This window comes from Fistularia commersonii, chromosome 18 (genome assembly GCF_037954325.1).
Source record: "Fistularia commersonii isolate RoL2024-O1a breed Wild chromosome 18, RoL_Fcom_v1.0, whole genome shotgun sequence".
Classification (NCBI taxonomy): Eukaryota; Metazoa; Chordata; class Actinopteri; order Syngnathiformes; family Fistulariidae; genus Fistularia; species Fistularia commersonii.
Genome location: NC_141301.1, coordinates 16,022,127 through 16,048,266, shown reverse-complemented (window position 1 = coordinate 16,048,266; position 26,140 = coordinate 16,022,127). Strand labels below are relative to the sequence as shown.

Here is a 26,140-nt window from a genome sequence, read left to right as displayed (position 1 = left end):
GTGCAGGGGCGCCGAACGACGCTTCTACTTCCGGGTCACCGCCCCGACCGACCAACGCGTCCGAATGGCAGCCGGAACCAGCGGCGCCCCGAGACGCCTTTCCGTGGCTTTCCGTGGGGAACAGTAGCGCGGGGAAACATGGCTCCGACCATCCAGACACAAGCCCAGAGAGAGGACGGCCACAGGTAACCCGAGTGCCGTTTGACGTCCGATTTTTGTTTTTGATATATTGAATTTAAAGCTGAAAAGGAACCGGTGTAGAAACGACAAAGAGGCGTTCGTGTCCGTGAACGCAGCTCCATGTAAACAAATGAGCGGTACACTGATGCTATCACATGCTAACACGATCGTCAGCTAACCCAAAGCCTCTCTGTTATTACTATTATTATTATTTCAATTTGCGGTGACATTTATGGCATGCCGAATAGTATGTTGTCTCTTAAATTGACTCTAAATCAAAGCAGAGCCACGGTGGAAAGATAGTGTGAGCACTGACCGTAGCCTGAGAGCTAGCTAGCCGCCGGTCCTCCACCGAGTCCGGGGACCGACGTGAGTGTAGTGTTGTCACTCAGCCGGGGGAATAAAGCAGGATTCCACTTAAAAACATATCAGTAACAACTGTAGGAATCATTAAGTCAAAGGAGCAATCCTGCATTAAAAGTGCAGAATTATTGCTCTATTAAGTTGGCGTGATGCATTTAGTTCTATGCAGGACGTGTACGTTATCTTGCCTACTGACAGTAGGACTGAAAATATATTGATATTGACGAAGTGTTTTAAATTATGTTTAAGAAACCTTTTTACGTTATAAGTTTGTGCTACTGGTGTCAAATTAGAGATGTGCAAATCATGCTTTGCACGTCTTGCAAAATCATTCTCGAAGAAAACTATGTACCAAGTTGGGTGGAATCCAATGACAGTGAAAAGCATACTGCTTGCTTACAAAGCAAACACATCATTATTGTTGCAAATTCAAAACCTGGCAAGAGGCATCAAAGTGACTGGTACTGTGTGGAATTACTCACTGAGTGATTGTTTTACTTGTCACTAATGGCCGTTTTCTCCTACAGTCGGCCATCGTCTCACAGAACAGTACCCGAGAGGTGAGTAATTCATCTGGTCCACATTGGTCAGTGGTGTAATGCGCTGGTCGTATGTTGGGGAAATGGCTGCTAAACTCAACCCGTTTCTACTGTCGTGTCCTTGACAGGTCAGGAGTGGTTTGCAGGGTGAAGTATTGCAACAGTCTGCCCGACATCCCCTTTGACCCCAAATTCATCACGTACCCATTTGATCAGCACCGGTAAGTGCCACATTACCCACTTGGGTTTCTCCAAGCAGACCGTGATGAATGCTGACCCGGCCCGACCGGTGGCGTTTCTGCCGGCAGGTTTGTACAGTATAAGGCGACATCCCTGGAGAAACAGCACAAGCACGAGCTCCTGACAGAACCGGACCTCGGAGTCACGATCGATCTCATCAATCCGGACACGTACCGCATTGATCCCAACAGTACGTCGTCCTTGTTACGTGCATTCCTCTTCATGACTGAGATACAACAATTATTGGTGAATGCAAAAAGGCCTCCAGACTCACAAGTCTTTCATATTTCTCAGTACTGTTGGATCCTGCCGATGAAAAGCTGTTGGAGGAAGACATCCAGGCTCCATCCAGTTCCAAGAGGTAGTAAAACTGAAGATGTGGCCTCATGTTACTACCACTGATACGTTTAGCGGTGGTGTATTTTACATTCTCTTTCCTGCCTATCAGGTCCCAGCAGCATGCCAAAGTGGTGCCGTGGATGAGAAAGACGGAATACATCTCCACAGAGTTCAACAGATACGGCGTCTCCAATGAGAAAGTGGAAGTCAAGTAAGTTAACCGTGCCTCCTGAGATGCTGCAGCGGGGAACGAAACCTGTCATCTGAACATGTTCTGTGTCTAGAATTGGCGTGTCTGTCAAGCAGCAGTTTACAGAGGAGGAAATCTACAAGGACAGAGACAGCCAGATTTCTGCCATTGAAAAGACCTTTGAGGATGCACAGAAATCAGTGAGTGACAGCATTTCCAAGTATTTAAAAAAATATCCAGCAACATTAGGATATCATGGAGATGCAAACTTATTCCTCTCCCTTGACGGAATACATGCAAATCACAGAGCTCCAACAGTGCTGCGAGCTACTCGTTTCAAGAAAACGGCCCAAAGCACGATGAAGACGTGTTCCGGCCGAGCTCACCAGACAAATAGTAGTATTCCTCGTGTTGAGACTTTACCAGGTTGACCGATAAACATCTTCCTCAGTTGGATGAACGGGTCGTCGATGAGCCTGCAAATATCTGAACGATATTTTTGTCTTTAGATTTCGCAGCACTACAGCAAACCCAGAGTTACTCCTGTGGAAGTGTTACCTGTGTTCCCAGACTTCAAGGTGAGCACGACCTTTCAACCTTGTCGTTACGCTGCTCCTCTGATGGACTCATTCCTGATCCTCCACATCTTCACCTCTGCCTCCCGTCTTCTCCTCGGTGTCACCAAACCAGACACCGTGGCCGTCATTCTGGGTGATACTCTGTTATCATCCATGACACTTTTGTCCACCTGTTCCAAGCTGCTTGCTCACGTTCCTCCACCTCTTCTCCAGCCTCCCCGTCTCTCACGCTGGTTGTGTCTGGCTCCATCTGTTCACGGACCGCAGATGATTAGCTTCTTCGCTAACTCCGCCACATTGACATGAATATTTATTAGCGCGTGCCATCTCTGCTCACGGAACCCACAAATGAATACTGTGAGTCGTTCAGGTCCCCTTCGGATTTAGATGTTAACTTTCCTTTCCGTGTCTGCAGATGTGGATCAATCCGTGCGCTCAGGTCATTTTCGACTCTGACCCTGCACCCAAAGACATCTCCGGCCCAGCGGGAGTGGAAATGATGTCTCAGGCTATGATCCGGTATCAACAATACAAACCCGTATATCACGAGTATTTCACCGGGATTTTACTGCTCCGAGTACTGATTTACTTCCGTGCATCACAGCGGTATGATGGATGAGGAAGGAAACCAGTTTGTGGCCTACTTCCTGCCAAATGAAGACACACTTCGCAAACGCAAGAGGGACTTCGAGGAGGGCATGGACTACATGCCTGAAGATCTGTAAGTGAAGGGTCGCAGCTCCATGTGTATTTGATCAGCGCCGCGTCGCTCTGCGGGTCGGCAGCGCGGGCTCACGCGTGTCGCCGTGCTGTGTGGTTTCAGGTACGATTACAAGATCGCCCGGGAGTATAACTGGAACGTGAAGAACAAGGCCAGCAAGGGTTACGAGGAGAACTACTTCTTCATCTTCAGAGACAGAGACGGGGTTTACTACAACGAGCTGGAAACACGGTGGGCGGATCGATCGATCGATCGGTGGGGGGAGCCGTCGCTCGCGGCCGTTTTCGGCGTCGTCACATCGACTCTGCTTTTTCTCCTCGCAGGGTGCGTCTGAGCAAGAGAAGAGCCAAGGCCGGAGCCCAGTCCACCACAAACGCCGTGCTGGTTTGTAAGCACAGAGAGATGAATGAGAAGGAGCTTGAAGCTCAGGTGAATGTCACTCTCCTCTTCGATTCATCGAAATGACATCTGTTCGATGTGTATTTCTTATCGTAGACCACGACGTAACGCAGCAACCTAGGATTTCTACACCCGCCTGGATGAAAAGCAAATAATCACTGATCTATAATCAATATTTATGTGACTTGTACCCTTTTTTTTTAGAGAATAACACAGAATTGTGCATTGTTATAGCGCGGATAGCTAGATTCAGATGATCAAATAGTAGTTTTTGCAGATGAAAATCCCGGTACTTGTGCATAAAAAACAAACATAGCTCCTCGCGGAGCTTGCCTCAGTCCTCGGCCAATCACGGCTGTCGGCCGGAAGCTTTAATTCCTCATCGGGCCGATGGTAGAGAGGAACTGATGGCTTCTCCTCGCTTCCGGTTTGCAGGAAGCACGTAAAGCTCAGCTGGAGAACCACGAGCCTGAAGATGAAGAGGAAGACATGGACTTGGACAAAGACCTGCAGGACTCCGGTCAGTCGGCTCGTAATCTGTATCACTGGAGTTCCGGGGACTTTTTCCCCCGTCGGTTTGCTAACTCGTCCGCCGCGACCGGATTTACACGGTGTCATTCATTGTCCTCCGCAGGAGACGAGAAAGACAAGGGCAGCGGCAGCGAGGCTGAGAATTCGGTCAGTGACTCCGACAGAGACGACGACGACCAGGACCAGAGGGGAGAGGACGAAGACGAGGACGAAGACCGGGGCAAGAGGAGGAGGAAGTCGAGCGGCAGCGGGAGCGAGAGCGGCGAAGACAGGGCCAGGGAAATGCGAGACGAGGAAGAGATCTTCGGCAGCGACGACGACAGCGACGACAACGACCGTAAGAATTCGGGCAGGAGCAGCGGAGACGACGGCAGCGGCAGCGAGGACGAAGACCGGGACAAAGGAGGCAGCCGGAGTCGCAGCGCCTCCCCGGCGCGCAGCGACCGCAGCAGCGACCGCTCAGACGCTCGGGCTCAGAGCGGCAGCGGGAGCGACCGGGGCTCAGACTCCAGCGACGCCAGTGACAGTGAATGAGGTCGGGAGCGAACGCGGCGCCGGCATACGCTGTTTCTTTAGCTTCACTTTTAAGAAAGGCAGCATCAAGCTGCCTCCGTTTCTGTCCGACGTCTCAAGATTTGTAAACATTGCAATCGTGCGCGACACGACTCACGAATTTTAATTTCTAGACTTAGCCCAAGCAGCGGTTGCTATTTGTACACCACTCCCGTGTTACCTGACAGCTATCAGTTACAGTTATGTTAAAACTAAGCTCTTTACATGCCGCTGTGTAATGGCTTTGGAAATGGTAATAAATTCAGGTGATATTTTCTAAGAATCCCGCTGAGCAAAGATTCGTTTCTTTTCAACAGCTTAAATAATTTGTTCGGGGAAGGTCCGCTCGCTTCCGTCAAGAAGACCTTCGGTTCCCCTCATTCAATGTAGTTTGAAGCCCGCTGAAATAAAAGCGGTCAGGAGTTGTTGTCACTCAGCAGGAAGCTTCTGGATTGTCCCTTTTTGTGTCGGTGCACACAGATCTCCCAGCGGCAGGCATCTTTGTGGGACACGAACGACAATCTGATAATCCATGCATGATCACTCACACAGCTATGAACAAGAGACTTGCAGTTATGACTTTGCGAGACTAGTCTGTATCAAAGGGTTTAAAAAAATATATTGCCTTTAAATTTGGAGAAAAAGAGAAACACATTAGGATTGATAGCGTATAGTTTTGCTTTTATCTTGGCGTCTCGCTGGGATGGACGTGAACGCCGAGGTGGTTTTGGTTCGTCCCGGGCCGCTGAGTGTCAGCAACACGGCGCCCGAAAGTCCCCTTGCATTTGCTGCTGCATCAGCCTCTCCGTGACCGCAGAGACCAGATCCTGATCGCCACGTTGCCTTCCAAGAAGGCCTTGATGCACCAAATAATATTTACTTGCACAGTTAGCCTCGTTTCTAAACAGGAACTTCTTTATTAGCTGTAACGTACACAGTAAAAATTTGACAAAGGGTCAATGACTGCGGTGTCGCCAGATGTGACTTCAGCGGAAAATGGCAAGCTGACTCTTCAGCCAGTCCTCGGACAGGTCCTCTGCGTTTCTCGTTTCAAAGACCTGCGACGCAGAAGAAGGCGCACGATTATACTGGATTGAGTCTGGAATCGTTGCTCAGAACGCCCTCTTCAGTACCTCCCCAAACTAAAGAGTCATTTGTTAAACAGAAGTTAACAGCGGCATACTCGGTTTAATGAGGATCCCCAAGTGTAGAAAGATACCAGATAATGATGAGAATGTCTGTGTTCGGTCACAGATGGAAGCGTAAGAAGGCGGTGTGGCCTGATGGTGTTGAAGCTGCACCTGCAGATGTTTCCAGGAGGGGGCCGGAGGCCACAGGGGGCGTGACCTTCTTCTTCTTTACTGTCCATGAAAACCAGTTGGGACGGCAGTGTGTAAATAAGCCAGTAGCCCAGCTGGTCGGAGGTCTTCATCAGCACGTGGGATCTCCTGCTTGTCCTCTCAGAGCCAGTCTTTCTGGTTTGAAAATTGCAGTTGGCAAAATACAACCATGCTGGTCCTCCAGTGATCGGCCGTGACCCGGCTCCTTGGTCAGAGACGGGGTCTGCTGTTCAACGCCGCCGTTCATCAACCAAAGTAGCGGACGGGCGGAAATGGAGGCGGTTTCAGAAAAGGGAAGTGCTCGAGTTATCACCATTGATGGGAGAGGAATATGAACACCTGCGGCGAATGGCTAGTCAATTCAAATACGGTTGTGACTGACGGTGCCGTTTCAGCCAAACTTGAGCAATTATAAGAATTGCAAAAGAAAAATGATTTCCAAACCCCCAATCTCATTTTTAGATGCTCCCCGGCAGACGGCGTGGTAAAAAACTGGAGTTTGAAATTTAGATGTTGATTTGGCGGTAATTACCTTGGTGAGGCCTGCGGCCTGGACCAACTGGGTCTTGCTGCCTGCGTACATCATCTGCTGCTCCGGCTTACACCCTTTGGATTGGAAAAAGTGCGTTTTTAGATTGTTCTTTGCAAAATGTTCAAAACAAACAGTCCTCGAGTGGAATGGATATCCTCAGGCGGGGGAATGCATTTGGTAGTTTCAACTATTTGCGTAAATGACCGAGTGGTATAAGTTCGTAGACGCGGAAGACGGTTACTCACCCATTGGACTTAAGAAGATGAAACACAGAGGGTAGGACACCCGTCCGTCTGCGTGGCTGTGCTTGTAGCTGTAGACGATGTATGTGCGCGGACGTCAAGGAGTTTCAGACAAACGTGGTGGCTTTCCATCAAAACGAAACATTTCCCGACCCCGCGGGATCCATTTTGACCTTTGTGTTTTTGGATATCTGGGTTGCCGCTCGGGAAGTTCCTCCCTCAAATCGTCCAATGAGATGTCCTTAAAGACAAAGTGATGATCTCTGAGTGAAATGCTTAGAAGTTCAACAAATAGATAGATCTTTGAAAGCCGTTACATTTCACTTGCCTCGTATTCCTCCTCCAGGATGACGAGCTTGCGCTTCATGTCAATTTTTACTGAGAAATTAGAATCGTGATTCTTAGCATGCGTTTGACCTCAGACACGTAGAGATCGGATATTTACACGCGTGTGATACTTACACAGCAGAGCGGCGTTGTTGGTCTGTTTTCGAAATCTGAACTCTTTAAATTTAGCTCGGAGACTTTCATCCAGATCGCACACAACCAAAGAGCCGGACTGCGGATGGGAAGGAGGAGAAAACATCACCGGAGCACAAAAATAGACCCGAAGCGGTCCGATAGGAGGCCAGCTTCATGTTCACACACAGGCTGCTATCCATCTTGCATGGATGCATTAAACATTCATGATAGGCGTTCGACATATTTAGGGCAGGATGTAAGTGCTCTTCTGCAACATGCGAAAATGCCGCTTCCTGTGCGGAGCTTCGTGGGGGATGGTTGAGGTACGGAGGCGTCAAAAGCCCAAATGAAGAAATGTAAAAACACCTCCGCACAGAAGAATCGGCTCTGCGGATTCAAGTACAATTGAAATGACAAACAACGACGCGCAAACTCCACACAGCAGCGGAGCGGCACCTACCATTTTTGGAGGATGTCTCTGCGGTTGTCGGGGCAGCGCCGGCTCGCAGCAGACTGACGGCTACAGTTGGTCTGTCAAGAACCGCCCTCAGATGAAGAGGGGAAGGATGACAAAAGACAAGATTCTGAGGCTTCCTGTTCTCAGCCATGCCTTTCATGCCGAGGTGCAACCCAAGTGTTTCACATAACATTATAACCGTATGTGAGGAAAGAAAACGATCTGTTTGTGTTACTATGACGGAGGAGGTGCGATAATTATTAATTAATCTTCACGGTTTAATTATGTTGTATGGCCTTTTGAGCATTGGCACGGGTTAATTTCACTTCCTGTTACCATCCCCCTGACTCCAAGTCACACATGTCAGCTGCCAACCCTCGCAGTGTATCAGCTGATGCTGTAATAACATTTTCAGTTTTTATTTGACCTCTCATATTTCACGCAACATTGTGTTTGACAAAAGTTGCAGAAAAAAACAACATGTAAATGTTACTCATAATATGTGCTTGTTTTAACGTTTTGGGCCGTGCGCCTTCTCATCTTCTCACCTTGGTCACGTCCAGACCAAGATCAGCATGTCGTGCACGAGAAAATAGACAAATAAAGCAGGTTGCTGTGGTTCTGCGAGGACTTTCACGTGATATTAATCGGAATATTTAGCGACTGACTGGCGGTTCTTTGGCTGGAAAATGGCAGAGTGTGGATTTTGAGAAGCCCTGGGTGCAAACACACTGAGCTTCCAGTCAGCACAACCCCTCCAACATCAAGGAGTCCAAACTGAGACGTTTGTTTTTTGCAGAGCTGGTACCACACTGCTACCTACTGGCTGAAATGCAAACAGCAGTCCTCTGCTGGCCACACCTCAGTCTGTGACCGGAGGCAGACACAATGTTTCTCTGAGCAATGTTTTAATAGTTTCCTGTTCTATAGATTCAGTCGCTGACTCACCTTTAACAGTGATTATACAGCCTGAACCTCTTCTTCTGGAACACAGGCGTTTCCTAGATTACTCCTGGCACACCTGCAACGAGGAAACCTATCTCTGGTTTTGAAACGACTGGCCGATTGGGTTAACTGACGAATCAATTGGGCAGACAAAAAAAAAATCACATGTGGGCTGGATCAGTGTTTTGGCTAGTAATGGTAGAGTGATGAATTCGGGGCCCCGAACAGCAAACTTTCCCAGATAAAGCCAAAAAAAAGTTACGTTAATGTGAAATAAGGAAACCAGAGACAGACTTGTCATCACTTTCTCAAACATAAGGATTGGAGTTGTTGCCAAAAAAACCCACTTGTACTTCTTTACTGCAGTAAATACTAATCCTGTAGTAATCCCCTGTTTTGTCATAATAGTCCTCGTCCGCGAGAAGGTCACATGATCAGTCCAGTGTCACCACCCTGCCCCATCCCATCCCTTCTCTGTTATCCATTTCCTTAGGTTTCTGACAACCGTATGTTCTCCACCAAACACAGGCTGAGGGACTGGGGGGACTGGGGGGACTGAGAGTCCACCGGGGGACCTGAAGATCTGAACTTGAAATCTCTCTCATAAAATGATTCCCGTCAAATGTTTATATACCCTAGTTTTGTAAAATCCACTGGACTTGGGTTATAAATAGCTGTTTTCGTCAGAGGGAGCCGCCCTCTGAAACTCCAGCCTCAGAACGTATGTATCGTCACATTCTTCAAATAATTGCCTTTTTTTGGTCTAAATCAACACTTATTCAACATATGGTCCACTTTTCTAAAAAACTTTAAAGAACGATGGCCCTTATTTGTAGAATGTGACAAACATACACAAACACACACCTACATCTATCTATCTATCTATCTATCTATCTATCTATCTATCTATCTATCTATCTATCTATCTATCTATCTATCTCCATAAAATTCTCCAACTATGAGGTTTACTTAAAAGGTTTTCTTTGTTTGGTTTTCCCTCCCCTCAGTCCCCATGTGATCGCCCCTAAAGGAAAACAATCAATAAATCTAAGTGAGTTATCGATTGTGATAGATTATCACAGATTATAGGAGATTATGATAGATTGTGAGCTGTGAGGACAAAAGTGTGAGTCGTCTGGTTGTTGTTTCCTCGCTTTTATGATAAAGTTGAACAGTTCCATGTCCACACCCTCCGGAGCTCCGGGTCTCCTGGTCAGCGGGCTCCGGGTCCGGGGCTCTGGGTCCCCGGGTCTCCGGGTCAGTGGGCTCCGGGGCTGCGGGTCTCCGGTGCTCCGGGCGGGGCCGGGGTCTCCCTCCACCCCGCCGCGGGTCTGACACATTACGTCCCGTCCAGACGTGTGACGTAGCGCTCACGTCTTACGCCAACTCAAAATCGAAGTAGATTTCTCCTGGCGTTCACTCTCTATTTTTTCTGTATTGCAATAAGCATTTTTTTGTACACACGAGCAGCGACATGGTGCGTCTGGAGCTCCGGGCGGCCGCGGCGGTGGAGGGACGCCCGTGAGGAGCCCCGTGTTTGGGACCGGGATCGACGCTCCTCTCAGCTAAGCAGCGACACTGCACATATTAGCAAAACTTGCTAGCTAAGAAGCTAGCGCTTAGCGCTCCCTCCGTTACCACCGAGCTAGCTATGCATTAGCACTTTAGCCTAGCTTGCTAAACATTGACAACTGACAAAGGTAAACAACTAATACTTTGATTCCGACCGTTGCAAAAATGTTTACTTAGATTAGTTCACGTAGTTGTGTCGCCGGTGCCTCCTGTCGAGTAAAACGGCCCTGTTTACACCCCGGAGAGTGAATATGAAGCGGGGAAAGGGGGGGGGGGGGGGGGCGATAGCAACAGCGTCAACGAAAAACAATGCAAATCCTGAATCCCCCATCACCGGGTAGGCCGACTAAGCTAACTGGACATGCTGCAATGTTATACTAGTGTCTAGTGTGTATTGTCATGTTTTAAAAACTTCACCAAAAACAAACCAGAGCTCGGGTTTGTTCTTGAATCCAAGAGATAGCTTAACGTTACAGGTGCCACCGTTCGCCGGGGCAGGAGTTTGACATGAACGCCACTTTCGCTGTTTGCTGGTTGGCTTTGCCATTAGTTTTCCTCCGTAACTAATAAGCTAATGTATTCTGTGTGTGTTTTGCCCTCATCCCGGTGGAAACACAAAGCAACAGAGTATTTTGTCTGTTGAATCGCAGCTTTTCGAGGTGTGACTTCTGCCCAGAAGTTAGAGTCCACTCCCTTCAACGTTTGTTCAGATTTTTGTGAATGACTTGCTATGACTACTCATGGCAGTAAGGTTTGTCTTCGGTCGTAGCGCTCAGGTTCACCTGCAGGATGGGTGTCTACATACTTGTTTAGCAACGTAAGCGTGGTTTACATCATGTTGGCGATCTAGGCGGGTAATGACGAACTATGTGTTTAAATGTCACAGTTCGCTTTTAAAGTTCATTGACCTGATGATGCACCTCTCCCTCTTCTCTCTGTCTGCTGGTTCTGACAGGCCACCGATGTGATCCCGAAAATGCAAGAGTGAAAACAAGCGTTTCCTCTTTGCGTTATTACGATCGCCATTTGACGCTCAGTCCCAGGCTCACCGCACCAAGATATCTTCCCGTTTACTCCCACGCCAAGCCTGTCCGCAGTTTGTTCCGCACCTGAACCATGTGAGGGCCTCCCGGTTTTCTCTGTGGGAACCCCCGGACTGTCTCGAATATAACCCCGCTGTGCGGGGCAAGACCGATCTCTGTCAGAGAAGCGTTCTTTCGCGTACCCTCTTCATAATCCCGCATTCCGTTTCTCCCGACCGAGGAGACACGCCATGATGTTCCGAGACCAGGTAGGCATCCTCACAGATTGGTTCAAGGGCTGGAACGAGTGTGAACAGACGGTGGCGCTATTGTCCCTCCTGAAAAGGGTGTCCCGCACCCAGGCCCGCTTCCTTCACATATGCCTTGAGCACTGGTTGGCAGACTGCACGGAGATCCACATCCTAGAAGCCGAAGCCAATAACGCGGGTAGGTGGACATTTACCTGGAGCGTTTGTTTGTTACTTATTCGGCGTGGATAAAGCCGTTGTTTTTTCCTTTATCATGAGACAAGTCCGTCGTTTGTCCATTTTGCTTTTGACTCCAGCTATTGTCAGCCAGTGGCACCAAGAGCCAAAGGAGAAAGTAGTGTCCTTGCTGCTGTCCCATCTGCCTTTGCTGCAACCGCGCAACAGCGAGGCCAAATGTGAGTACATGAAGCTGCTGCAGAAGGTGTTGAGTCACACCATCGAGAGCAGCTTGTTCGTGGAAGAGAGCCGACAGTTGCTGTCCTACGCACTTATCCACCCCGCCACCACTCTGGATGACCGAACATCTTTGGCCATGTGGCTGAATCACCTGGAGGAGCACCTGTCTAGCGGCTACGTCCCCTCGTCCCGAGCCTCTTCCAGCCCCTACCACCCGCGCCAGGGCTCGGACGAATGGCCCAGCTCGGCCGAGGCTCTGGAACCCGGCCACGCCTGGCACGACAAGTCTCCCTCATCTACCACGTGTCCTGCGGGCCAGAATGGACACATGCCTTTTCCAGGCGGATTGTCTTCTCCCATCAACAGCAATAACACAGGTTGTTTTCCAACTCTTCGCATTTCTGAAAAACATGTTACGGCAATATGAGACCCGTGTGGGGAATGTTCTGGCTTTGACTATTATTGTTTCCTTTTCCTGTTTTCCTACCTGATTTTTTTTTTTTTTTCCTTTTTCTTTTTCTCTTCTGTTTCCTCAGGTCTGGATGGACAGATGCAGCCCAGCCCTCTGAAGAAGTCCATGTCTGTTATACCCTCGAGTCCCCAGGCTTTTGGCTCGGAGTGGGTCGGCCAGGACGATGCAGGGAACAGACAAAACTTCATTCCAACGGATCACGCACCCCTCTCCCCTCAAAGCAGTGTGGCTTCCTCGGGTAGCGAGCAGACCGAAGAGCAGGGATCCACACGCAATACTTTCCAGGAGGACGGCAGCGGCATGAAAGGTCAGAGTTCGTACCCTGGCCGAGCCCAGACGATGTTTGGCTTCGCCAGCCGGTGTACACGGACGGCACATTTGTCTCCTAAACCCCTGGTCGTTTATTTGTTCCAGACGTTCCTGCCTGGTTGAAAAGTCTTCGCCTTCATAAATATGCATCGTTGTTCTCCCAGATGACCTACGAGGAGATGATGATTCTCACAGAGCAGCACCTGGAGTCTCAGGTTTTAATCCCTTCTTTTGAGTATACCAATGCGCAGCGTTGATTATTCCACCCTCCTTATCAAACATCGAAGTTGTCATAAGTGATGATACTTCAACTCTCAATGAGGCATGAAATTAAAAGACATACCCCACAGTTTCGTGGAGCCATTCATACATAGATGTTGTGTGATTTTGCCTCTACCCCTGGGCCTAAACCAAACAGATGGTGATTAGGTTTATTATTCAGTAACGGTTTAAATTACTCAGCGTTCTGTTTTACGCGTCCTCTTGTTGTTATCTCTCTCCTATTTAGAACGTCACCAAAGGAGCACGGCACAAGATCGCCTTAAGTATCCAGAAACTGCGGGAGAGACAGAGTGTGCTCAAGTCTCTAGAAAAGGTCATTGGAGTTTCATATGTGGTACTGGAGAACAGAGTTTTGTGTGATTACCTTTTTGATCGTGCTGCTAAAAGTGTTTGTGAGCAGACAAAGTGATCGTGTGTCGTTGATTTTGTTGCACGTGGAAATCCCCTCCCTCCCTGTTTGTGAATTTTCGACTTGTTCTTACTCATCGGCTGTGATAGAAATTGCACATACGGTGTGTTTGTTGCCCAATCACATGCACGCTCATGCACCTTACAGGGTTAATTGCTCATATAAAATCTGACACCAGCCTCTTCAAACTTCTGCAGGACATTTTAGAAGGAGGGAATCTTCGTAATGCCCTCCAGGAGCTGCAGCAGATCATTGTCACACCCATCAAGGCGTACTGCATAGTCAGCGCAGCTCAGACCCCCCAGGACAGGGCCGCCTCCCCGGCCGAAGCCCCAAAATCAGGAGCGGATAAAGAGCCGGCCTCAGAGGGCTTCCACCCCCAAAGCACACCGCCTTGTGACGGAGACTCCTCTGCTACACCCGTCTCAGATGGCGACATTGCTGGGCAGTTCACCCGGGTCATGGGTAAAGGTCAGTTGAAATGATACAGCGTTGTAAATGCTAGATTCGTATTATTCAATATTATCAGGGTTGGTGTTCTCATCGCAAACATATTCAAAACCACCGCTTTTTTTTTTTTTTTCTCCCAGTGTGCACCCAGCTGCTTGTGTCACGGCCGGACGAGGAGAACATCAGCTGTTACCTTCAGCTCATAGAAAAGTGTCTGATACATGAGGTGAGAAAGTTGGAAATCTTAAAACAAAAAAAAGAGCATAAAAGAGTGAAAGTCAGCTAACGGGTGTCTATCATAATCATAAGTACTTAAAGCTCACCTCAGATTTGCATGTGAAAAGCTGTGTTTGCTGAAATAAGAAGAGTTTCTTATTGATTGAGGTTGAAGTTTGGGTATATCGTTTCAAAGCAGTCTCAGAACTCGCCCTCTGTTGGTCAGACCTTGCCATTGCAAAGTGTTGCAGCGTTAGGAAGATTTTTTGGCAGCCAAAAGGCCCCAACGTCAGAAGAGACGCCGGGACTGTGGTCCGGGTCGCATTTTTGTTCACTCTGCTAAAACAGTGTTCGCACCTCTGAGGGAAATACGTGAGTTAGCCGAGACAAAACCATCAATAATAAACAGAGTAGGACCAAATTGGATGTGCACATTTGAGACGGAATTCATGCGTTTAAGAAACGTCCTGCACCGCTCAAAGTGACTCCAACTCCCCCCGTCTCTTTGCACCTTGCCTGCCTTTCAGCCCCTTTCAGTGTCAAACAGCGGGAGGCGTCCGGCTCCGACCGGGGTGCTAGCCACTTCTTAATTGAGCGGCTGTGTCTGGATTTCCAAGTGTTTCGGGACGCCCGCATTGAAAATGTGATGCTCTTTCTGTCAGGCGTTCACAGAAACTCACAAGAAAAGGCTGGTCTCCTGGAAACAGCAAGTTCTGAAGTTACTTCGCCTGTTCCCCCGGAAAGCCATGCTGGACATGCCCGTGTATCGACCAAAAGGGTGAACCCTCTTACTCATTTCATTTTTCAGCCGCGGAGAGCCCCGCCCGACGAGCGCGCCCTTCACCGCGCTCATTTCAACAGCCTTAGTTTGGCTTTCGTTTGTCCCTCCTCTTCTTTTGCTCTCACGCCTCCTCTCCCAAGTCATGTAAGCGCATCAGTTGACATTTCTCTGAAGTCTCAATGTCTTCTGATCATTATTATTATTATTTTTCTCTGTCAACACCCCAGCTGGGCATATGGGTCCAACTCCCTCCCCACAGCTGGCTCTGTGAGCGGAGGTGTTGGTCGGCGAGGTCAGAGGCAGTTCCAGATGACCCCCCGCGGACTCCCGTCTGGACGCATGGGCCTTCTAAGTCCGGGCGGCATCGGGGGCGCGTCTCCCCGCCACACGCTCGCTAGTCCTGGGCTTGCAGGCCAGGGAAGACAAGTCAGTATTCTAATTACAATTAAAAACTAGTTAGGGCAGGATGACACACTGCTAAGTCAGTATTGCCATTATTTCAAGTATCTCTTTTACGATGACATCCTCACTGAAGGTAAAGTGAACAACAAACGGGAGCATAAACCGCTCGATGTGAGGCCTCCTTTTTAGTCCGAGGGATTCCTGGAAACAGGATTATAATGTAACCAAGGAATCATAGGTCACATCCAAGTGCGAGGGCAGCGCCTTTGTCGTAACCGTTAGCGAATTATCGAGTTTCCGCTCGGTGACTTCGCTGAGAGATAGGCGAACTGGCTGGGCCTTCTTGGACGAGTGACATGTGTGTAATGGGAATTTGTGCTTTCCTTACAAAGAACCTGTGGTTTGCCAACCCCGGAGGCAGTAACAGCATGCCAAGTCAAAGTCGCAGCTCGGTGCAGCGGACCCACTCTCTTCCTGTGCACACTTCTCCGCAAACCATGCTCCTGTTTCAGCAGCAAGGTATTGTGTGTCGTCGTCCCCCCCCCCCCCCCCCCCCTCCCCCTTTCTGCTCTTCACTGGCTAGATGTCAGGCTGTCACAGCGCAAAGGCAGACATTGCCTCATTTCCCTCTCCCAAAATTACTAGGTCTGTTAATACAGGGGAACTCTGGCAGTGCTGTTATTGTGGCCAAACTAATTCACCAACAATAACAGCACAATATCCTCCGCATTGTGTATTATGTCACTTTTGGCTGGAGAGTTGGACCCAAAATAAATGTGTAATTACATGGGGATCCTGCCAGCAGCATTAAGGTGTAGGTCAGCTGAAGACTCTTTTCAAACGACCGAGGATCATTTATTACCAATTCATATACGTTTGACTTCTCCTGTCCTAATTTGAATAATGTTGTCATGCCAACAAGCCCCCGCTTTGAAGTTCAAACAGCTGCTCTTCAGCACACTCGGCCGCTCTCCTCTTCAGTTACTGCCACGTCCCTCGTTGCGTTTGGAAATTAATTCTCGCGCACAGGATTGTAAGGAAAAAAAAAAACCAGCGACCCTTACAGTGACAGTTCTCGCATTTCCCCGCGGACCGACGCTCTTTTCTTCCTTTCCGCAGAATGCCAAGTTCCAGGCGCTGACCTGGAGATTAACCCCACGCTGGAGTCACTGTGCCTCAGTATGACAGAGCATGCCTTGGGGGGTAAGTGCCGTCAGCGGCTCAGCAAGGCTAGCGACTGGAAATCCTCTCATAACTACCAACATATTATTACAGGGATTAAATGACACTGCCACAACCACAGATTTCCATCAGCGGGATTCCATTGAGGCTGTGTGAGTCTAGTGCAGATCAGAGGGTGAAATAAAAGATGTGAATGCGTGTAATTCTCCCTCTGATTATATCATGTAGGTGCAGCAGGAGTTTTATTTTCATACAGGGTCACGCCAGTTCCTAGTGTTTGACCGTGAATAGGTCTTAGACACACACACACACACACACATCGATTGACACGGTTTTGCCCCGAACCAAACTGTTGCTGCTGCCGTCATATTTTAGTAAATAGATCAGTTGTGATTTTTTTAATTAGTTTTTTTTTCTACTATGCACATCCGAAATGAAAGGGAATCGTTTCAAAGATGAACGAAATATCTTCTCGGTCACTTCCCTCCTGGGGTGGCGCAGTCTTTGACAAACTTGCCGATTTTATTGATGTATTGCTTTCTAAGTGAAGGAGGCCTGGGCAAGCCGTTGGCAAACACACAGCCGGGAGAATAGTAGCCGGCTGACATTGTGATGCAGTGCTTGTTTGAGCAAAGTAATGGTCGACGTTGTGGACCTTCTTTCTCTGTCACCTCAATTGGGGAGAATTTTGATTTCAGGTTCTGTTGCTTCCTAGAATGTTTGAGAAAAGATCTTGACGCTCCCCCACGATGAATAATCCCTTCGCACTTCAGAAGGTGCCACTTGTCCGGGGTGGGACGTGAAATGACGGAATGCATTGAAAACATTTCTTCTCACCATCTCTCCTCCAGATGGAACAGACCGGACATCGACGATATGAAAAGGAAGACCGGAAGAACACCCCTCTGCGGGGGCCCGTTCAGTCGCTCGGCACCCAGCACAAAGATATACGTATGCTTAAGAAAACCAGGCAAAGCAGTCACTACATATTGACAAAAAACTGTGTATATGTTCTCTAATATTTTTGTACTTTATTATATACAGTTAAGTTTATTAAAAAAATGAAATACAAATAATTATTATATTGCGGGACAGAGAAAAGGCTAACTGTGCAAACTGCTGCTTGTCACCTGCAGGACTGTGACATTGCACGCAGAGCCTCAGTTTGCCGTGAGAGAAAACAGGATTGGTGCTGTCTCAAAGGGGTTCTGCCCGATGAGTTATTCTTTTTTTTTTTTTTTTTCTTTTGTTTTTTTCCTCCTGCCTTGGAGCAAGGCTTCTTTCTAAAACACGGTGAAAGACACAGCCCCTGCACAACTTAATTTGTACATTCTGAAAGGTCCAGCCGCAATTAAGGCACTTTTATTGAATTCTGGTTCATATTAGGCACTAAACGTCAATTGGCCCAAGGATACGCTCGCCGAGAGGTTCCGCTTTGAGACCCGTTGTCATTTAGACACCAATACGCGCTTCCTGGAACCTGCGAGTGATTCTGAGAGCGGTGCTCGCGACGGGTCGAGGTTTGAAAAGCTTCCCCGGTTCTTGTCCTCTTTGGGAAGTCACTTGGCAAAAGGCAGGAAAGCGAAAAACCACACAAACTGAAGATAAGCTTGTTATTCCTCTGCAGGCATAGCATTTGTTTTGGTTATTACACAATGTCAGCGTAGAAGTGACTGTTCTCAACTTCTACAAAGCCAAAGAGAAGGGTTTTGTGATTGTTCTTTTGAGAAGGAGACTTGTTGTGAAACGCAACAAAACTGTATATTTTTTTTAAGCAGAAGAATTTATGCCAGCTGCAAATTGTCTCTTATTTCATGCCCTACTACTTAAATGATGATGAATCTCATTTTGTGCCGAGGAATAATCCCCAGAGGGATGAATAAGGGCTGGCAAGGTTTGTACTGCGCGAGAGCAAATTTGATAATGAATTGATAAAAGTGAGGCGGATGGAGTGTTTTTCAATGCGCACTCGAATGCTCTACGAGAGTCACGTCTCGCCCTCGCTGTGCCCTCCTCCTTTTCCTCCTCCTCTTCCTCCTCTTCCTCACCCTCCTCCTCCTCCTCCTCACACGGCCAATGTGACGATTTGATGAATCATACTTTTCAAGGTGCTTGAAGGTGTCCATATTTTGTTTGTGTCTCAGTGTCCTTCAGTCTCAGAACCCCAACATAATAATGTGGTATCAGTGTTGAATCAGAAAACTCTTCTACAGCCTCTGTCTTTGAATGTGACAGAGCGGAGGTGCATGTACGTGTAATATGGTCTTAACTTTTGGATCACTTTGGGTTGCATCATAAGGCAGGGATAACCATTCAAATTTTATTTCAGCAGAGCCATAAGAGGTCTGTACAGTAAAGATGGTTATTTACAGATATCTTTTCCAATTGTATTTTTTACTCTCCCTTGATATTGATAACTTATGCTTATTTTCTATAATCGCATGTTTTGCCACACTAATACAGCACTGTTGTAGATAGAGGACATGGTGGTTGATGGGGCCCAGCGTCACCGAAAGCTAGACAGGAGAAATCTCGCAACTAATGTTGTATGTTTATATTTGCCTATATGTCACTGTTTACATCTCTCTGGGATAACGCCCGATTCATGTTTGTGATGAATTTCTTGTCTCACTATGTAACACATTAAAGAACTGAAGCCTTCTGGCACATGAGTGGGCTGGGTAGAGCCGGAAAACACGAAAGGCGTTCTACCCCTCGTCTGCGGACTCCAACAGAGTCTCGAAAGTCGAAAGTTTTGTTTTTTTTTTTTTTTTTTTTTTTTGTCCCCCTTCGGCTTTTACCCTTAAGGGGGCATGTCTAAGGCAAGCCTTGTTTTCCTGGTCATGCAGTGATGAGAGAATAGCTTTCCTGGCCTTGTGATTGAACTATTAGCTGTCATGTCCTGATAAGCTGTTGATGTGGTGCTTCATCTGCACATCTCTAGCACCCTTAATATGTTTGAGTTCATGATCTTGGGTAGTATTCTAGTCATGGATTTCTTCAGAGCAGGCTCTCGGATAGATCTGACTTACTGAATGCATCGCATCCCTGCCCACTAAGGACCTCAACGAGTTCACGTTGACACATTTTAAGACACTCATTATCTTTAAAAAACAAAAGACAGAGAAATGAATTATGTCATGTTACGCATGGCTCTGATTATTATTTTCGTATTCCCTGTAAAACTTGGCAGCCTACTTCTTACTGCAAACACACAGGTACCGTATGCAGACGTCTGCAAGTGGCTGTGCACAAATGGAGATGCAGCAGGGAAAGACAAAAACTTGACCTGAGCCACAAATGATGAGTAAACTCAACACGACTAACTGGCCAAGGAAGATGTTTACTCCGTGTTTACATTCCAACGACGCACGAAACGGGGAGAGATATGCACTTCAAAATGTCAGCGTGGTGTATTTTTACAAACCGAGTGTCAACTTTGAGGTACAGAGTCATGGAGACTCACTACTAATGTGTCCTCAGATCATTAATGTCCCTGCCAAGCTTGAATAATTATTGCCGTCAGCTTTAGGCCACATTGCATCTCAGTCTTATACAATTTATATTTAATTCTGAAAAACCTCCCGGACATTTTCTGACATTTTAATAAACCTGTGCATCCCATGCTTACGCTCTACTTTTTTTTTTTTTTGTTTTTTAAACTGTCACTCGTGTGAATGGTCTGAAGTGCAGCATCCGTCGGATCAATGACAGTCCAAATAAAGAGGTTCAGTTCTTTTGCAACGTAATTTCTGTTCGTTCTTCTTGTCTCCTTCCTTTGAGTGCTTGCAGCCGCTCACTGCACACCGAGCCCGGGTCACGGCTGCAGGTGGCGTGTCGTCACTGCTGACCCGGAAGTCCTTCATATCCACTTCCGCATCGAGCGGTACGCGTATCCGGCTAATGTCAGCTCGCCGCCTTTTGTTAACGTCATGAATTGATCAGGGATGAAAAGAAAACCTCTCTCCGTGGATGGATGTCACGCAAAACTGCCGAGGTGGGTTTACATGTCGTTACAGCCGAGAACAGTGGACGAAATACCCCACAAATCGCTTATCTTTATATTTTGAAGTGTCCCTAAAGTAGCAAATAGCTCTTTGCCAGCGAACAACATTAGCCTAGCGATAGCAAACAGCTGCTTGCTAACAATGCTAGCTTCCCAAAACTCGGTTTTATTAATTTGTGGTAAATGTACTCTTGAGCATAACTAGCCCTTTTTAGGGTTTAGTCAACTTACCGTGTGAAAACCTTCCAGTAACATTCTTTAATGTATGATAACATTCATCCAAAAACTTTGGGGGCTCCGTCAGAGGTGTCCGATGCGCCGGTCCCCGGGCAGACATCCCCAGCCTTGTCACTGGGCGGAGACGGTCTCCGAGGACCCGCAGCGCCCTGGCTTCACCGAATCCCAACAAGAAATGTCGGTATATGTTGAAATACAACAGTTTGCGCCCAACATTTGTGATCCTTTCAGATGCAGTCTCTACTTCGACCGATTAAGGAGGGTTGAGTTTATACTAACAGGTTAATGAGATCGCCGACTTTATTGTCCTGTTTGATCAATATTTGCACCGACATAAAGCGTTAATAGAATCTGTCATGTATTATTTTGGACAAATTTGTGAAAACATTTTTCACTTGTAGGCCGCCATTGTTGTTTATGTCGCAATGCTGTCTGGGTAGTGATGTGACATGGTTGTCCTGGGCCTGTTCCCATTCATTTTAACAAGCGGTGCAAAAGCACGTCACCTGTGCAACCCTTCCTGTTCGAACCCAAGAGAGAGGAGAGCGAGGAGGAGAACGCTGCCGGCAGAAGTCAAAATGAGCTTTAAAATGAAGACGAACAAAGACCCCAAGAGGCCAAACAAAAGTTGTCGGCGCGTGTGCAGCAACTGTGTTGCTGGTCTAACATAGAGGACGCATCTGTTGTAAGGAGCTCCGCTTTTTGTCATCGGCTGCTCGCTGTCGACCTCCAGACCGCCGTCTCGACTGACCAGGTGGCTCGTTGTCGGCGTCGTCATCAGATGCTGCTTAAGGAAGAGCTGGTTTTTAACATCCCTGCAGGAGAACATTCAGCATCTCTTGCCCATGGCGCTTCTTTGAGCAGGTTTCAATAGGAGACAAAAGGCCCTTGGGAAAAGAGGATCTTGTATCTTCTTGTGAAAGAAAACTGTAGGCACTGTGTTTGGCTTGAGCCTCCGTGAGCTCTTTCAGCAGCTTAGCTCTGCTAAGTGCATCCGTAGCGAAGCGGCGAGAACATGTCTGCGGGTCCTTTGGAAGTTGTGTACGTCCACAAGCAATTTCCCGCTCCTTTCTCCTCCTCTTGTCCTTTGGAAAGATGTGTAGACGAACACCGTTCCTTTTGTGTAGACGGACATCATTTTCCCTGGACTGGAAATTGCACCCAAAAGCAGCACAATGTGGCATTATCATGGTATTCCGTCGAGCGAAAGTGAACAGAATGCACGCGAATCACATCATCGATTTCACGTGCATTGCGCTAGTAAAACAGTGGATGCACACGCAGATTAATATGTCTGTCAGCCCACATTGATGGTAAACAGATGCCATGAAACGTTTCACTGTGAACTTGCATAATTGCACAAAGAATAAGAAAACTGCATGTGAACATGCAAAAGATGAAATGAATCTTAGACGAAAGTCAAGTACCTGACACAAAATATTGGACGCTATTGTGTGTTTTAGAAGGATAATGCAGCTGTGAAATTTGTCATTTAGTGTCTATCCGCATTAAGATGGCATGAAACCCAGACTCATTTGCGAGAAATTCAGCAGTCGTGTAATTTTCTTCTGCAGGTTGTCTTTGAGGCTCTGCGATGCATTTTAAAGTGAAAGTACGGATTCACAAAGGATGCGGATGGGAGACTTCCAGGTCGGCGCCATCTTCACTCTTCCCAAGGCGACGCCCCGGTGTGCAGTTATAAAGCATCACTTTCCTAAACTCCCCATATAATCCATGATGTCGTTACCGAACGATTCTGGGAACCGAGGCAAAGATCGAGAGAGGGGAGCCCGACCCAAGGTCAGACAGAGCCGATCGGAAGAGAGACGAGATGCCGGTGTCGGAAGGAAAGTTGGAAAGGGGAAGAAAAAGGGCGTCGCCTCCCACGAACCGGCGGCCGAACGACCCGTGAGCGACGGCTTCGAGTACGGCGAGCTCTTGAGTGACCTCGAGTCCCGCGATCAGTCGTTGTCGCCTCTGAAAGAGAGCTGGAGATGGCAGGGCGTGGAAGTGGACGCCTCATTACTTGAGCAACAGTTGGTAACAGCGTGTCCAGAGCTGGGAGCGGTCGGCTCGGCCGCGGACTTCTCCGTGTTCGGCGAAAGCGAGGGAAGAGGCTCGAGCAGCAGTCGCACTCTCCGGCAAAAAATTCAGGACGCAATGGGGCAGTGTTTTCCAATAAAGACCCACAGTGCGGCAACGGCGGCGCCTCCTCCGGGTCTTTCATCCGCAGCTGCCTCACATTTTTCAAGGCGGAAGATCCACCTCAGTGAGTTGATGTTGGATGACTGCCCTTTCCCTGTGGGATCAGAGCTGGCTCAGAAGTGGTATCTCATTAAACAGCACACAGCCCCCATCACCCAGCCCCCCATACTAGATTCTCCAGTAGTGTGCAGTGCGCCGACATCTACAATGGCCTCCGTAGTGGAAGATGTGGATGACAGGTTGCGAGAGCGCAGGCGCATTAGCATCGAACAGGGCGTGGAGCCGCCGCCCAATGCCGAGATCCACACGTTCGAAGTGACGGCGCAGATCAACCCTCTGTACAAACACGGGCCCAAACTGGCTCATGGTATGAATGAGTTAACAGGAGTTGAGAGAGTCTCCGTTCATCAGCAACAGCAGCAGCAACAGCAGCAGCAGCAGCAGCAGCAGCAGCAGCAGCAGCAGCTTCTGCTCCAAAGACAGAAGCAGCACCAGCTTGTCCTGCAGAGCTGTCTGGACACCCTGGATGAGGTGGTGGCCTCTGCGTCGGCGTCATCCGCCCCACACGGCGACGCTACGCCTGACGCTCTGGAGGTCACGGCGACCGGCGCGCCCTCCAGATCCGCGCCGCCTCAGCCCGAGCATCACAAATGTCAAGACGGCTACCGCATCCACACTCAGATTGATTATATTCATTGTTTGGTTCCGGACCTGCTGCAGATCACCAACCTGGCGTGCTACTGGGGGGTGATGGACCGCTACGAGGCGGAGACCCTGCTGGAGGGGAAGCCCGAAGGAACCTTTCTCTTGCGTGACTCCGCTCAGGAAGACTACCTCTTCTCCGTCAGTTTCCGCCGCTACGGTCGCTCGCTACACGCTCGCATCGAACAATGGAACCACAACTTTAGCTTCGACGTGCACGACCCCAGCGTATTCCACGCTCCCACCGTCACAGGGTTGCTAGAACACTACAAGGACCCCAACTCGTGCATGTTCTTCGAGCCCCTGTTGTCCAACCCCATACATCGCACGCAGCCCTTCAGCCTCCAACACATCTGCAGAGCGGTCATCAGCAGCTGCACCACCTACGACGGCATCAACCTGCTCCCCATTCCAAACGCTCTGAAGAAGCACCTGAAGGAATACCACTACAAGCAAAGAGTCCGTATTCGGAGGATGGACACGTGGTGGGAATGACAAACTCCAAAACCAACTACTAAACACATTTTAACAGCTTGTTCTCCACTGTCCGCATTATCCTGTACCGCACTGTATTTATTTATTTTATATCCTGCTGTAAACTTCCTAACTACAGTGAAAACACAATATGTAACCTCACTGTTCTTGCACACTAGAGTTCTTTATGCGACAATAAAGGTATTTATATCAGTGGCATTCAGAAAACTGCTCAGACGCAGCCTTGTCTTGGAGTGCGACAAGATCCGCCTAATTATTTGACGTCGGCTGGAAACGTCCAAGTGCGCACCTGACTATAATGGAGATGTTCATCTGCCATCTGCCTGAGGAGGTGGAGCGCACAGTACGTATATATATATATATAGATATATATATATCTATATATATATATATATATATTAAACTTTTTATCGATGTGCAGCTTGTCTGCAGTAGGAGTTCGAATTCAAGAGGTGAATTCCAGATGTTTATTGAGCCCATTTTCTTCCAACGTGTTTTCTTTCTCATTAAACCTGTGTGAACGTGATCCCTGGTTTGGCCCGTGATCTGCAGCCATCTCTGTGCAGACGCTCCGAAGATCCCCGTTCTTAAAACGCTCTGCTGTGAAGTTTGGTGTTACAGTAAGTGGGACGTCGGAGAGCCGGTTGTTCATTCCAGACGCTCGGCGACACAGTCGACATCATAATGGTGAACCTGGCAGACGTCGGGCCGAAAGGAGTGTGTGGAGCGTGGCCCGCGGCGGGAAGGAAGGGCGGGTGTGAGACTGAAACTCATCGAACACATGGAAGTTCCAGCCGTCCAGGTGGGAAAACAGTTTCGCCGAGCCGAGACTCAAGTCTGAACGCAGTTAAAAAGAATGTAAGGCTATTTATTTCACATTTCCTGCCTTCCCCTGCGTGTCTGACTGGTACATTTTGCATCTCTGCCATTTTTTTGTGCAAAAAAACAATTTAAACTTGACACTGGCCTTTTGAGTCTGGAAACATCTCCGAAATTATCCACGAGCCCAGAATGTTAGATTGCAACTGACATGAGAACATTAGCTGTGTGTGTGTGTGTGTGAGTCCTCCGGACAGGCCCGGGCCAGAACCTCCTCAGCAGATGTTCCACCTGGTCGGAGGTGTGACGGCGGAGGTTCAGGATGGCGTGAAGGATCTTTTGCGCTGCGGCACCGGGACCCGGATCGGCGTCCGCTTCATTCAGCGGCGGTAAATGGTTGCCCTCTAAAGGCTCTCTTTGTCAGGCGAGAACATTTGGCCGGCTACTCCTGACCCGGGTCACGGAACAAAGAAGGACTTCAGCAGGCAGGACAGCGCACACCTGCAGGGCGGAGGGGATGGATGGCAACCATTTCAGGTGAAACTTAAAATAGTGGGAAAATGCTAAAAACAGACTCCTTGCCGGAGGAGAGCCTTGAATAGCAGGTTGAGCGGCGATGGAGAGGCTTTGTAGGATGTGAAGAGCAGCCCTGCGCCGGAGAAACCACAAGCACTGAAACAACTCCATTTGAACGCTGTGCACGTGATCAGGACACTTTGAAATGAAAAACTAGAAAAGGAGGTTTGCTGTGACGGAGGTGGTTCGAGGAGCCTCGAGCAGCCGAGTACCCGCATCTTCTCAACGCTCTTCTGTCCATGTACGTGTCTGACTCTCCAGAGACTAGAAGAAAACAGAATCCGGTGCGCATCTAATCTAGGCTCAGATATTCATCCAGCACTGAGCATGCTCAGAACGCAGCCCATTCCCGGACGCCAAGACTCTTCTTCCTCTACCGGAGCAGAATGCTGTGCTGTGCTGCGTGGAGCTCAGCAGGTGGCTGCAGAGAGCTTCTGCTTCCATGCTCTGCTCTGCTGTGTGGGATGGTTGGTACTGAGGGCGGCAGCTGCAGCCGGCGGCGCCGCGGCTCTCATCAAGCGGGAATTAGACGACCTGAAGAGAAGAAACAGGGCTTTTTTTTTTCTTCACCTGCATCGATTGGCCCTGAAGGACGGGGCGCTCAGGCGAAGCGGGGAGCTGATTGGCCGCAGGGACTCTGAGTGCTTGTACTGGTTTAAACCCAGCCCGTTGCCACCTCCCTCAACATTCAGGGAGGAGATCTTCCCTCCCGGCCTAACGCCCCGCAG

General features: G+C 48.5%; 4 protein-coding genes across 10 annotated transcripts; 3 read left to right on the top strand and 1 right to left on the bottom strand.

Moving 5' to 3' along the window:
- The first annotated feature begins 27 nt into the window (after nt 1-27).
- paf1 (PAF1 homolog, Paf1/RNA polymerase II complex component) lies at nt 28-4,915 on the top strand. The gene is made up of 14 exons (XM_086165093.1): nt 28-185; nt 1,071-1,103; nt 1,211-1,303; nt 1,391-1,512; nt 1,617-1,683; nt 1,771-1,872; nt 1,946-2,051; nt 2,361-2,429; nt 2,845-2,948; nt 3,034-3,150; nt 3,253-3,381; nt 3,474-3,579; nt 3,985-4,069; nt 4,184-4,915. The coding sequence occupies exons 1-14, from the start codon at nt 139-141 to the stop codon at nt 4,612-4,614; spliced, it is 1,611 nt and encodes a 536-aa protein (XP_086021219.1). The 5' UTR covers nt 28-138; the 3' UTR covers nt 4,615-4,915.
- A 616-nt stretch (nt 4,916-5,531) lies between these two features.
- On the bottom strand, nt 5,532-8,644 carry gmfg (glia maturation factor, gamma). 5 transcript variants are annotated; one of them, XR_015107460.1, is made up of 9 exons: nt 8,614-8,639; nt 7,669-7,754; nt 7,209-7,305; nt 7,075-7,124; nt 6,938-6,987; nt 6,750-6,832; nt 6,505-6,578; nt 5,934-6,198; nt 5,594-5,690 (listed from the first exon to the last, which is right to left on the bottom strand). XR_015107460.1 is itself a non-coding variant. In XM_086164541.1 (8 exons), exons 2-8 carry the CDS (start codon nt 7,669-7,671, stop codon nt 6,064-6,066), a joined length of 489 nt encoding a protein of 162 aa, XP_086020667.1. In that variant the 5' UTR covers nt 7,672-7,754; nt 8,614-8,644; the 3' UTR covers nt 5,697-6,063. The 5 variants fall into 5 exon arrangements, 4 of the variants coding, with proteins under 4 accessions (XP_086020668.1, XP_086020667.1, XP_086020664.1 ...); XM_086164541.1 differs by lacking the exon at nt 5,594-5,690 and having other exon boundaries at nt 5,697-6,195; nt 8,614-8,644; XM_086164538.1 differs by lacking the exon at nt 5,594-5,690 and having other exon boundaries at nt 5,697-6,198; nt 8,614-8,638.
- Nucleotides 8,645-9,963: 1,319 nt separating this feature from the next.
- On the top strand, nt 9,964-20,121 carry samd4b (sterile alpha motif domain containing 4B). Of its 3 annotated transcripts, none has more exons than XM_086164150.1 (14): nt 9,965-10,310; nt 11,138-11,473; nt 11,567-11,651; nt 11,770-12,246; nt 12,406-12,648; nt 12,756-12,865; nt 13,159-13,245; nt 13,539-13,812; nt 13,932-14,017; nt 14,670-14,785; nt 15,016-15,214; nt 15,583-15,709; nt 16,310-16,393; nt 17,224-20,121. In XM_086164150.1, the coding sequence occupies exons 2-14, from the start codon at nt 11,456-11,458 to the stop codon at nt 17,250-17,252; spliced, it is 1,935 nt and encodes a 644-aa protein (XP_086020276.1). In that variant the 5' UTR covers nt 9,965-10,310; nt 11,138-11,455; the 3' UTR covers nt 17,253-20,121. The 3 variants fall into 3 exon arrangements, with proteins under 3 accessions (XP_086020275.1, XP_086020276.1, XP_086020277.1); XM_086164151.1 differs by having other exon boundaries at nt 9,966-10,310; nt 11,551-11,651; XM_086164149.1 differs by having other exon boundaries at nt 9,964-10,310; nt 11,138-11,651.
- A 132-nt stretch (nt 20,122-20,253) lies between these two features.
- On the top strand, nt 20,254-24,224 carry socs9 (suppressor of cytokine signaling 9). Its single transcript, XM_086164152.1, has 2 exons — nt 20,254-20,369; nt 22,190-24,224. The coding sequence occupies exon 2, from the start codon at nt 22,350-22,352 to the stop codon at nt 24,015-24,017; it is 1,668 nt and encodes a 555-aa protein (XP_086020278.1). The 5' UTR covers nt 20,254-20,369; nt 22,190-22,349; the 3' UTR covers nt 24,018-24,224.
- The last annotated feature ends 1,916 nt before the right edge of the window (nt 24,225-26,140 follow it).

Bases quoted from the DNA above. Each gene is read 5' to 3' on its own strand.
- paf1 (XM_086165093.1), top strand. From the start codon at position 139: ATGGCTCCGACCATCCAGACACAAGCCCAGAGAGAGGACGGCCACAG. The intron at 1,513-1,616 runs GTACGTCGTCCT...CATATTTCTCAG, and splicing joins GTACCGCATTGATCCCAACA to TACTGTTGGATCCTGCCGAT. The intron at 2,949-3,033 runs GTATCAACAATA...CGTGCATCACAG, and splicing joins ATGTCTCAGGCTATGATCCG to CGGTATGATGGATGAGGAAG.
- gmfg (XM_086164538.1), bottom strand. The intron at 6,988-7,074 runs GCAAGTGAAATG...TTTGTCTTTAAG, and splicing joins TCCTGGAGGAGGAATACGAG to GACATCTCATTGGACGATTT. The intron at 6,579-6,749 runs GTGAGTAACCGT...TCCAATCCAAAG, and splicing joins CATCTTCTTAAGTCCAATGG to GGTGTAAGCCGGAGCAGCAG.
- samd4b (XM_086164149.1), top strand. From the start codon at position 11,456: ATGATGTTCCGAGACCAGGTAGGCATCCTCACAGATTGGTTCAAGGGC. The intron at 13,813-13,931 runs GTCAGTTGAAAT...TTTTTCTCCCAG, and splicing joins CACCCGGGTCATGGGTAAAG to TGTGCACCCAGCTGCTTGTG. The intron at 14,786-15,015 runs GTGAACCCTCTT...TCAACACCCCAG, and splicing joins CCCGTGTATCGACCAAAAGG to CTGGGCATATGGGTCCAACT.
- socs9 (XM_086164152.1), top strand. From the start codon at position 22,350: ATGATGTCGTTACCGAACGATTCTGGGAACCGAGGCAAAGATCGAGAG.